At 40.0% G+C, this 11,549-nt stretch overlaps 2 protein-coding genes across 7 annotated transcripts; both read right to left on the bottom strand.

Annotated features, from left to right (window-relative positions):
* Positions 1-613: 613 nt before the first annotated feature.
* Positions 614-3,269, bottom strand: LOC120144083 (serine/arginine-rich splicing factor SR45a-like). Of its 6 annotated transcripts, none has more exons than XM_039158233.1 (6): positions 3,251-3,269; positions 2,652-2,755; positions 2,440-2,548; positions 2,108-2,257; positions 1,625-1,688; positions 614-1,528 (listed from the first exon to the last, which is right to left on the bottom strand). In XM_039158233.1, the coding sequence occupies exons 2-6, from the start codon at positions 2,753-2,755 to the stop codon at positions 732-734; spliced, it is 1,224 nt and encodes a 407-aa protein (XP_039014164.1). In that variant the 5' UTR covers positions 3,251-3,269; the 3' UTR covers positions 614-731. The 6 variants fall into 6 exon arrangements, with proteins under 6 accessions (XP_039014164.1, XP_039014169.1, XP_039014167.1 ...); XM_039158238.1 differs by having other exon boundaries at positions 2,703-2,755; XM_039158236.1 differs by lacking the exon at positions 3,251-3,269 and having other exon boundaries at positions 614-1,055; positions 1,101-1,528; positions 2,652-2,788.
* A 423-nt stretch (positions 3,270-3,692) lies between these two features.
* LOC120144046 (O-fucosyltransferase 35-like) lies at positions 3,693-9,500 on the bottom strand. The gene is made up of 3 exons (XM_039158205.1): positions 9,025-9,500; positions 3,838-3,878; positions 3,693-3,721 (listed from the first exon to the last, which is right to left on the bottom strand). Exons 1-3 carry the CDS (start codon positions 9,498-9,500, stop codon positions 3,693-3,695), a joined length of 546 nt encoding a protein of 181 aa, XP_039014136.1.
* Between the last annotated feature and the right edge of the window lie 2,049 nt (positions 9,501-11,549).

Here is an 11,549-nt window from a genome sequence, read left to right as displayed (position 1 = left end):
TAATATCTCCGCTCTGCCTTTATCAGGAGTAATTTAAAGAGATAAACGAGATAATTTGATCTTTATATTTATTATGAGGCGCATTGGTCTGGAATAAATACTCTGAAGCATATTGGTTGAGATAAATAGTCAAGAGATCCCGATGCTATACGGAACCATCTAACGTGTCGAGTGGTAAAGCAGAGTTGAGTCACTCCAGATGGAACCATGTACGGAAAGCTCAAGCTGCTCCTTTAGTTAAGAATTTTCTCCAGCAACAGCCAGCTTGAAAGTTAAAAGGTCATCAGTTTGATCGTGCAGGCTCTGAATCTCTTGATCAGGCGTCGCTGGGCTCTGAAAGGGTTTCGTGTATTTTAGAAAATGATGCTTCTTTGTGTTTTACCCCCATTATGCTCGAAGCTAGAACGTTATGCATGAATCATTGCAATGACAGTACCTATACTTCCGGCCAGGAGTGGACGAAGAGCTTTTCCCTTGCTCAATTTTAAGCACGAAATTCTTCTTCAAGAACTTGGGCATTGAAGTGAATCAGGCAACTCATTAAATAAAACATACTAGAGACGATGAGCAAATTTCTATTACAATTTGATTACTGTAGTTCTCAAGATCAACAAGCTTCACAATCCTAATAATAAAATCCCTAAAAACAAAGCCAGTCACTTAAAAAGGACACGTTCCATTCAGATTACATATCAACTATAGCAGAGCATATATATATCCGTCACTACCCTTCAGGATGAAGAATCGGACCTAGGAGTCACTGATCTTGAAACAGATCTGGATGATCTGGATGACAGACTCGCACTTCTAGAGCGGCTGCGAAGAGACACTCCCTCTGGACCCTTGGTACTTTTCTTACGTGATGGAGAAATGCTTCGTGAGATGTCCCTCGACCTCTGCCTTGAGCTTCTCTTTCGCTTAGGGCTCACACTTACACTTCGTGAGCAGCTCCTCCAAGAACTTTTCCTTGACCTAGGTGGCGTAGGGCTCCCAGAAGCAGAACGGCCTCTATAACTTCTACAGTCTGCTAAATCATAGGCCCTGTTTCGTCTCCTACTGTGACTATCATCTGGAGAGTAGGAACGATCTCGCCTTCTGTAGTACCGATCTTCTGGTGAGTAGGAACGATCCCGCCTTCTGTAGTACCGATCTTCTGGTGAGTAGGAACGATCCCGCCTTCTACAGTATCGATCATCTCGTGAATAGGAACGATCCCGCCTTCTATAGCATCGATCATCAGGTGAGTAGGAACGATCTCGCCTACGGTAGTAATGTTCATCTGGAGTGTAAGACCTATCCCGTCTTCTGTAGCATCTATCATCAGGAGAGTAGGAACGGTCACGTCTTCCGTAGTTGCGGTCATCTGAACAAATACTATAAGGGGAGGGAGAACGTGAGTACACCCTGTGTCGAGGGGAGCAAGATCTACTCTTGTCAGATGAATAACGATGAGATCGACTGCGGCTCCTCAAGTAAGAAGAATAACTTGGAGACCTACAAGATGAGTAGCTTCGAGATCGATGACAAGCTGCATACAGAGAAGGAATTTAAAAAAACACAATTTGGCGTCCTCAGATACCAAGTAATCCAGATAAATAGAATATTCATCAATCAGGAATCATACCACGAGCAGTTCTCAATCCCAAATACCTTCCAGGAGTAGGAGTTCTCCCCCTCAGCCTCTTAGCCTGCAGTAAAAACGACTCAGAGCATGAGAAAGTGAAATTGTAAAAAGTACACAAACAGTAAGTGCTGGATGAGAGTACAGCTGCTTTCCATTTTCCTTTTTCTTTTATCTGAAACAGGTAATATAAATTTGAATCCATATGCAGAATAATTGAAACAACAAAAGACATAACAGTTGAATACAGAGAGAAATTCAGGGCATACAACCCTAACAGCCTGATTCTTGTTGTGTTTGATTTGTTTGGTTAGGTGTAAGACTTTTGGAATTTGGTGAAGAGCTGAAACACACAGCTAACCTGCTGCCACAAAAACTTACAAGTGGAAACCATCCATAATTCTTATGCAATTTAAGTAAGGATCAATTACCAATAACTGTCAAAGCAACCCCTAATCAAGATAAACTGAATTCAGGATCTTTTACCTTCTCCACTGTAATGACACGCCCTTCAAGAACAGAGCGGTTCAAATACTTGATGCATCGTTCAGCTTCCTCTATAGTCGACATTGTAACAAATCCAAAACCACGGGATTCCCTTGTCCACGGATCAACCACAAGATGAACATCAACCACCTATAAATTGAGTTCCCCATTGTAAGAACTTGGAAAGCACATATAGAAATTGCTTAACCATGTCAAAAAGGCTGAACAGCATATCATCAGAGAATGGAATGAATTTTTTTCTTTTTTCGGTAATTGATATTCACAAATTTAAAATTTACCATACACGCTTTGAAAGTTATGCTCATCCATACCTTCCCCTCACTAGCAAAATGCTTCTCCAGCTCTTTCTTGGTGATCCGATGTGACAAGCCTGTCACATACAAATTGTTCCCAGGATTTTCAACATCACTTTCAGCACTCCTACCAATCCAAGAAAAAATGTCAAACGGAAAAGCACATCAAAATTTTAAGACAAAAGATAAAATAAGAAGCAGTAAGGCAGAAATAGATGACTAAATAGTACCTTGAACGACTCCTTGACCTTGACAAGGATCGTGAGATGGACCCTCTGTACCTCTTGTATGGGGATGGAGAAGGGGAATAGCGTGACCTCCTAGAGTAAGACATCTGAAAAAATGAACATAATAAATAACGCAGTACTTAATAAATTCCCAAAAATTTAATTACAGCCTTTATAATCAAAAGAACTTCACCACATTCTGAAATAATTGTTCATGAATAAATCTTCAATTCAATCTATATAACCGATTGATAAGAAATTTTGGACCCTCAATTTCACCTATCAGGTTAAATTCCAAAAATAGTAACATATAAGACATAAAATTGAAATATTATAAACATTTTAAAATGTAATCATGTCTTTTAATATAGAGACAGGTTACAAATTAACCAGTTGTTTCTTTGTATTATATTAAACATTCAAGAGCAATTTTCATCATGAAATTTTAACTAATTCAGAAAACAAGATTCCAAAATTCAAAATAACTTTGAATTTCGCAATTAATCATAAATATTTTAATCCAAGGACGAATCTATCTCTCGTCATAAGACGAAAGTAAATCTTATTCAACAAACAAATAATAATTACAAACAATTCCCTACCAAGAATGAAAGATCGATTTCCAAAATAAAATACAAAAATTTAATAAATTTGTGAATCAATTGCAATCGGTTGAACCCTTTCTGTTTAAGGTCCGTGGGCTTTTGGGTCATTCCAATGGCCCGGATTACTGATATTGTTGGACTGTTTGCGAGGCCTAAGTAGGCTGAGCATTGCAAGATGATATGAATGATATTGTTGGGGCGGTGTCATTGGTGGCATGGCATGTATGCGTATGGTGGATAAAGCTTATGAGAATATTGTCCATGTGATGGTGGCAAGCATATGACTCGATAAAGGTCGAGTCACTTAAAATCATATAAGTATCAAACAAGGAAAATATTAAAAACTCATTAAAAAATTTCAAACCAAACAACAACAACAAAACCCAATTCCCATATGCAATGGGTAAGGGGGAGGTAGGGTAGTAGGCTGCCCCCGACGTCAGGTTGAGGGTAGCTTCCGTGGAAGACCTCCGGCAGTCAGAAAATTAAAAATATAGATAAAATGCAATGCATGTATAAATAAATACATAAATACATAGTTGAACAGTATTCATATGTAGTCATTAATATCATTAATATCAAACTATGACTGCAACCCGTAAATGCAAGCATATCCATCTCATATCTACAGAAGTAACAACATACATCAGCATTGATTTATTTGCAATATATCAAGTTAACCAATGTTACTATTTATCATGAATGTAAAGATGATACTATAAACCCATTTCCCATGAAAACAACTGCTTTATAATATCAAATGCAAACAATAAGAGTAAGGTGCAAGGGAAATATGGTATTGTTTTTCTTTTAGTTTTTGGATAAGTGGTAATGTGTAAGGTATGTCTCATAAATATACCGGTAAAGAGGACAGGGGATGGAGCGGAGTGAGCGAAGCGAACATCAACTGTCCTTACAAAGAAAGTCTCGTAGAGGGGGTTACGACTATGTGGGTTGGGGGTGTAGCCCCTGTGGTACGGTACAGGGTTAAATTTGTAATTATGTACTAGGGTTTTTCTATTATAAATAGAGATGTAACCTAAACCTATGAGAATTATGTAACCTGTGATGATACTACAAAACTATGGCATATGCGTTCTCTTCGCTCTGATACCATGAGCGAAGTGCACATCAACTGTCTTTACAAAGAAAGTCTCGTAGAGGGGGTTACGATTATGTGGGTTGAGGGTGCGGGGGCGCAGCCCCCGCGGTACGGTACAGGGTTAATTTTGTAATTATGTACCAGGGTTTTCTATTATAAATAGAGATGTAACCTAAACCTGTGAGAATTGAATAAAATTTTCTAGCGCCGCCTAGGCACCGAGGACGTAAGCACATTGTCGAACCTCGTTAAAATTCTTGTGTTCTTTCGTTTACTTTGCCCAATTTATCAACAATTGGTATCAGATGTCAGGAGCAAAATTCAAAATCGCGAAATTCGATGGTCTGGGTAACTTCGGATTATGGCAAACGAGGGTGAAGGATCTGTTGGCGCAGTAGGGGATCCTGAAGGCTTTGTGACCTACAAAGCCGGCGTCGATGGAGGAGGAAGATTGGGAAGAATTGCAACAACGAGCGGCAGGAACCATACGATTATGCTTGGCGGACGAGGTTATGTATCACGTCATGCATCTATCGTCTCCAGACGAAATTTGGAGGAAGTTGGAAAGTCAGTTTATGTCCAAATCCTTAACGACAAAACTGTATCTAAAGCAGCGGCTGTATGGGCTGAAGATGCAGGACGATCATGATTTGGTGCAACACGTGAATGTCTTCAATCAAATCGTTTCTGATTTGGCTCGGCTTGATGTAAAAATTGAGGATGAAGACAGAGCGATGATTTTGTTGTGTTCGTTGCCTCCCTCTTACGAACACATGGTGACTACTCTTACATATGGGAAAGAGACTATCAACGTTGAGGAGATTACTGCAGCCTTGTTGGCTCACAACCAGCGGAAGCAGAATGCAGGGGAAAACTCTCAAGCCGATAGCTTATATGTCAAGGGTAATCGAGACCGTGGACGGAAGCCAGAGAAGGCAGGGTCTGGCAAGAGGAATTCCAGATCCAAATCTAGGGATAAGAAGACAATTCACTGTTACAAGTGCAAGGAGGCGGGACATATGAAGCGAGACTGTCCGAAGTTGAAAAAGCAGACTGATGAGAAGCGTGATGTTTCATCCAAGTCTGTGAACGTGGTCGAGGATGACAATTCTGATTGCAGTGAGGGTGATATGCTTTCTATTTCAACGACTCAATTGACGGATGCGTGGATTCTTGATTATGGATGTTCTTATCACATCACGCCAAATAGGGAATGGTTTTCGACATACAGGTCGGTTAATTCTGGTTCTGTTTATTTGGGTGATGATCGATGTTGCAATATTGTTGGTATTGGTGATGTAAGAATTAAGATGTATGATGGCTCTGTTCGGATGTTGAGTGGTGTTCGACATATCCCAGATTTGAAGAAGAATTTGATTTCTTTGGGCACTTTGCACAAGAATGGTTTTATCCCTAAGGCTGATGATGATAGGGAAACCATTCGGATTGTTAAAGGTGCTTTGATTGTGATGAAAGGAAAGATGACTGCATGAAATATTTATAGATTGTTAGGGAGTACCGTTGCAGGTGGAGTTCATTCTGTTGAGTCATATGATGATACTACAAAACTGTGGCATATGCGTCTTGCTTATCTTAGTGAACGTGGTATGATAGAATTACACAAAAGAAATTTGTTGCATGGTGTCAAAAGCTGTAAGCTCGATTTTTGCAAGTATTGTGTTCTTGGTAAACAGACTAAAGTCTGTTTCAAGACTGCGAGGCACACAACTCAAGGGATTATTGATTATGTGCATTATGATGTATGGGGGCCTTCCACGACATCGTCTTTGGGTTGATCTAGGTATTATGTTACTTTTATTGATGATTTTTCACGGAAAGTTTGGGTGTATTTTTTGAAACAGAAATCTGAAGTTTTTGAGAAGTTCAAGCTGTGGAAAGCTGAGGTAAAAAACCAAACAAGACGAAAAATCAAGTGTTTACGGTCTGAAAATGGTACGGAGTACACATATTCACAGTTCTTACACTTTTGTAAGGAGCACGGGATTAAGAGACATTTTACAGTGCGCAAGACACCACAACAGAATGGTGTTGCAGAACAGATGAACAGGTCGTTGAATGAAAGAGCCAGATGTTTGCGGTTGAATGCTGGGCTTCCCAAACACTTCTGGGCCGAGGCTGTTAACATGGCGTGTTATCTTATCAACAGATCTACAAGGGCATCATTGGCTGGGAAAGTTGCAGAAGAGGTATGGACTGGTCATGATGTTAGTTTTGATAACTTACGGATTTTTGGTTGTCCTGCTTATGTGCATGTACCTGCTGATGAGAGATCCAAACTTGATGCAAAATCGAAGTAGTGCATTTTTCTGGGTTACAAGAAAGGTGTCAAAGGATTCAAGTTCTGGGATCCAGTTGCGAAGAAAATTATGATCAGTAGAGATGTTGTTTTTGATGAACAATCCATGTTGCAACAGAAGAAAGACACGACAGTGGTGGATTTCGAGCAGTTTCCAGTTGAGAAACCAGAAACTTCTCAACCGACCTCTGGTGGTTCCACTACGGATGATTTGCAGGATTATAGTCTCGCCAGAGATAGGGTGAGACGGACGAATATAAAGCCTCCGAGTAGATTGGGTTTTGAAGACTTGGTCTCTTTTGCACTTATTGTTAGCAGTGATGATCCGATTAATTTTCATGATGTTGTTACTAGCCAGGAAAACGAAAAGTGGATGGCAGCCATGGTTGAGGAGATGGAGTCTTTGAATCACAATCGTACATGGGAGTTGGTTCGCCTTCCTGAGGGTAAAAAGCCGATTGGTTGCAAATGGGTGTATAAAAAGAAACCAGCAGTAACAGAAAAAGAGGGGGAGAAGTTCAAGTTCAAGGCTCGTTTGGTAGCAAAGGGTTTTTCACAGCAGAAAGGAGTTGATTATGTTGAAATTTTTTCTCCTGTGGTCAGGCACACTTCAATCCGAGCAGTACTTGCATTGGTGGCCAGTTGGGATTTGCATTTAGAGCAGATGGATGTTAAAACTGCTTTTTTGCATGGTGATTTAGAGCAGCAGATCTACATGCGGCAACCTGAAGGTTTCACTCAACCTGGAAACGAGCATTTAGTTTGCAGATTGAATAAATCTTTGTACGGGTTGAAACAGTCTCCGAGACAGTGGTATAAACAGTTTGACTCCTATATGATCAAGATTGGCTACAACCGATGTGAGTATGATTGTTGTGTCTATGTTAAGAGCCTTGATGATGGTTCTTTTATTTTTCTATTGTTGTATGTTGATGATATGTTGATTGCTGGAAGAACATGGATGATGTTATCGGTTTGAAAACTTTATTGAGTCAGGAATTTGATATGAAAGATTTAGGTGCTCCAAAGAAAATTCTTGGAATGGAAATTTGTAGGGACAGAGACTCAAGGAGACTGTGGCTATCTCAACGGGGTTATGTTGAAAAAATGCTAGAAAGGTTTGCGATGAGCAGCGCAAAACCAGTTAGCACTCCATTGGCGAACCACTTTAAGCTCTCATCAGAACAGTTCCCTAAGACAGATAAGGAAGCTGAAGATATGACAAATGTTCCATATTCTAATGATGTTGATTGCTTGATGTATGCAATGGTATGTACTCGTCCTGATTTAGCTCATGCTGTTAGTCAAGTTTGTAAGTACATGTCTAAACCTGGTAAGCAACATTGGGAAGCAGTCAAGTGGATCTTTCGATACTTAAAGGGTACTGTGGGACATGGAATTGTTTTTGGTAGTCAACGAGATAATCCTTTGGTTGTAGGATATGTGGATTCAGACTATACAGGTGACTTGGATAATAGAAGATCTACGACAGGGTATGTTTTTACTCTTGGTGGAGGACCTATTTGTTGGAAGTCTACTGTTCAATCTGTAGTGGCACTATTTACAACTGAAGCTGAGTACATGACAGTGGCTGAAGCTGCAAAAGAAGCTTTATGGCTCACTGGTTTAGTGAAGGAGTTGGGTGTTCAGCAAGGTGGAGTTCAGCTGCTTTGCGACAATCAAAGTGTTATTCACTTAGCTAAGAATCAGGTATATCGTGCTAGAACTAAGCACATTGATGTACGTTTTCACAAGATCAGAGAGTTGGTTGCATCTGAAGAGATTTTGTTTCAGAAGGTACACACTGATGAGAATGTCGTTGATATGTTCACCAAGCCAGTTACGACAGACAAGTTCAAGCATTGCTTGGACTTGTTGAATGTTTCAAGTTGTTAAAGAACTAAGGTAACCCAACCCACAGTGAATGTTTCCTAAGGGGCAGGATATTCGCCAAGGTGGAGATTTGTAAGGTATGGCTCATAAATATACCGGTAAAGAGGACATGGGATGGAGCGGAGTGAGCGAAGCGAACGCAGCGAACATCAACTATCTTTACAAAGAAAGTCTCGTAGAGGGGGTTACGATTATGTGGGTTGAGGGTGCAGGGGCACAGCCCCCGTGGTACGGTACAGGGTTAATTTTGTAATTATGTACAAGGGTTTTCTATTATAAATAGAGATGTAACCTAAACCTATGAGAATTGAATAAAATTTTCTAGCGCCACCTAGGCACCGAGGACGTAAGCACATTGCCGAACCTCGTTAAAATTCTTGTGTTCTTTCGTTTACTTTGCCTAATTTATCAACATAATGTAGCATCGATATGCAAAAGAAATAAATTTATTCTACTTGCCTCAAATGTAGAGCAAGATAAGGGCTTCCATTTTGGCGCATTCTAGAAATCAATGTGTTTCCAAGTTCTTCAATTGCAGCTGAATATTTCAGTGCCTTGTAGTTTACACGGCACCTCAGCTTTTGTATGGAACTTGAGATACCATTATTGGCAAGCCGAGAATCGGTGTGAGTAAAATAGATTACTTTATGCTGCTTCAGTAATGGAAGGACCTCTGCCTTATAATAGCTAACCTTAGACCAGGATATTGGCGTTTTGTTAAATGGTTCAATTCCAGCATACTCAGGTGATATTGTCTCAACTATGTGGACATCATCCTTCAGGGTCTCGATGAAGTGCTGCCAGTCAAACAGATCTTTAAAGCCAAAGATAGATACAAATAGACCTAATTGTATCGACAAACGAACAACTATAGGAGACCAAACTATTGAAAGACCATTGACAATCACAAATGTGTTATGCAATTTGATTTCCATTTCGAGTAGCTTAAATCTTTACCTTGATGACATTAGTTAATCTAATTTTGCTATCATCTATGTTTTGTAAAGTTTTTCCATACCCCATAGTCCCCATCACAAAATGGTTTGTTATGTATTAAAAGAAAATGTTAACCTTTGACATTCTCCTGTTTTTTTTTCTTCAAAATTTGTTGGATTGATTTAGTTTTCCTTGTTTGCTGCCAATCAGTGCATGGGATGGGGTATGGCTTTGGAGCACACTAGTACCCTACAAGTGGGGTGTTTGAAGTTGAACCAAGAAGTTGTCCTGGTTTCATCTTCAGACGATCTGTATTGTTGGGCAGCACCGACATGTCTCTTTCAGAATTTTGGTTATTTATGGAACAACTTTCGGATAAATACCACGGGGACACATATCATTTTATTGCTAAGAATTACAACCATTTCACCGATGACGTGTGTATGAAGCTAAATGGAAAACATATTCCCGGATGGGTAAATAGGCTGGCTCGACTAGGTGGGAAAACTGCTTGCTCGTTTACGTGCATGTGATCAAACATTCTGTGTTGTATTTGAGTACCTTAGGAGATAGCTTCTAATGGCAGTTGATTTCATATTCATATTGCATGTTTTAAAAGTATTTCTCATTGTTAGATTGTCTTGTGCAGGGGATATCATGTCTATAATTTATTTTTGAAGGATTGAATGAAATAGCTCCCCAACACTTCTAGGATATTTAACAGTGGATTCTGTACACTTCTAGGATATTTTACTGTGGATTATGTAGTCCATGCAATTATTTCATCTGATAAACGAGGTATTTGACTTTTCAGGTTCCTTTTGTAACTGTATACTTCCTGAAACATTCAAGTGACAGCAGTTCGACATGTGTTGTACTTGGAAAACCATTAGCCTCTGCAGATAAGAAGGGGATTGTGTGTACCTGGACATGATCCCACTGGTTGGTTGTACATGGAATGGACACTGAACTATGTCACTCCATTTCTGAATGTGTTACACTGATTTGCAATTTATTTAAAGAAATTATTTGTTATGCTTTGTCTGCAGATTCGGATTGCAAAACTTGAACAGAAACTAGCAATGATAAATCCGCCATATGATTTGAATTCACAGACATAATTTTCTGAAGGATACTGTAAATTCAGGTTTTTCTTGTTCTTAAATTGGTTCAAGGGTTAGGATTTTCAACTACACTGATTTTCATGAGAAAGGTAACACAAAATAAGGAAAACAGGCAATATGGCCTAACAGCCATGACACATGAGAAATAGGCTTTTAGGATTCGGTTCAATGACTTAAAGGAATACAATATGGTGATGACTGATGAGCCATTGTTTGGTATTAGCACTGACATTGTGTGAACACTAATTTTTCATTTTACTAAAATTATTATTATTATTATTATAAATATTATTATTATATTATATATATTATTACAACGGTCCACAGCTTTCCAGATAAAACCCTAGGGTGATGATACCCTAGGAACACGTCCCAGCCTCCGCCTCTGCTTCCAGAAGACTCCACCGCCACACCAACGTCTCAGCTTCAGCCACGCCCGTTGAAGACTCCAGAAGTGCGCCCTATGGTGAGTCACCACCATAGTCCGGTGACTCACCAAAGGTCACCCCTTTGTGACCGGTCCGAGACGAACCTCATGGTGGCTATAAAAGCCACTGGTTCCCTGCAAACAAAAAAAAAGGGGAGAAGAGATACACAGAGACGAGCAATAGAAACGAGCAACAGAGACGAACCCACAACCAGCAGTAAACCAAAATAGAAACGAAGAGAAGAAGAGGAACTTACCCTTGAAGCCTCGCTCATTGCCGGAAATACCGAGCGTCACCGGAGTCTCATTTTTCGAAGGTAAAAAAAATTAGATCTACGTCGATCTAAAGATATTTAGGGAAAAAGGAGACAAGAACCGTCATTAGGGAGTTCAGATCTATCTTCTGGGGGTTTTGTAAATTTCCGGCCACCATTGACGGTGGCCGGCGGCGGCGATCGCCACCGGAGAACGGTGGCCCGTGGTTGCCGGGATTCTCT

Source organism: Hibiscus syriacus, unplaced genomic scaffold (assembly GCF_006381635.1).
Source record: "Hibiscus syriacus cultivar Baekdansim isolate YM2019G1 unplaced genomic scaffold, ASM638163v2 tig00110879_pilon, whole genome shotgun sequence".
In the NCBI taxonomy this organism is placed as follows: Eukaryota; Viridiplantae; Streptophyta; class Magnoliopsida; order Malvales; family Malvaceae; genus Hibiscus; species Hibiscus syriacus.
Note: the sequence above shows the minus strand (reverse complement) of the source record. Positions and strands in the feature narration are given on the sequence as shown.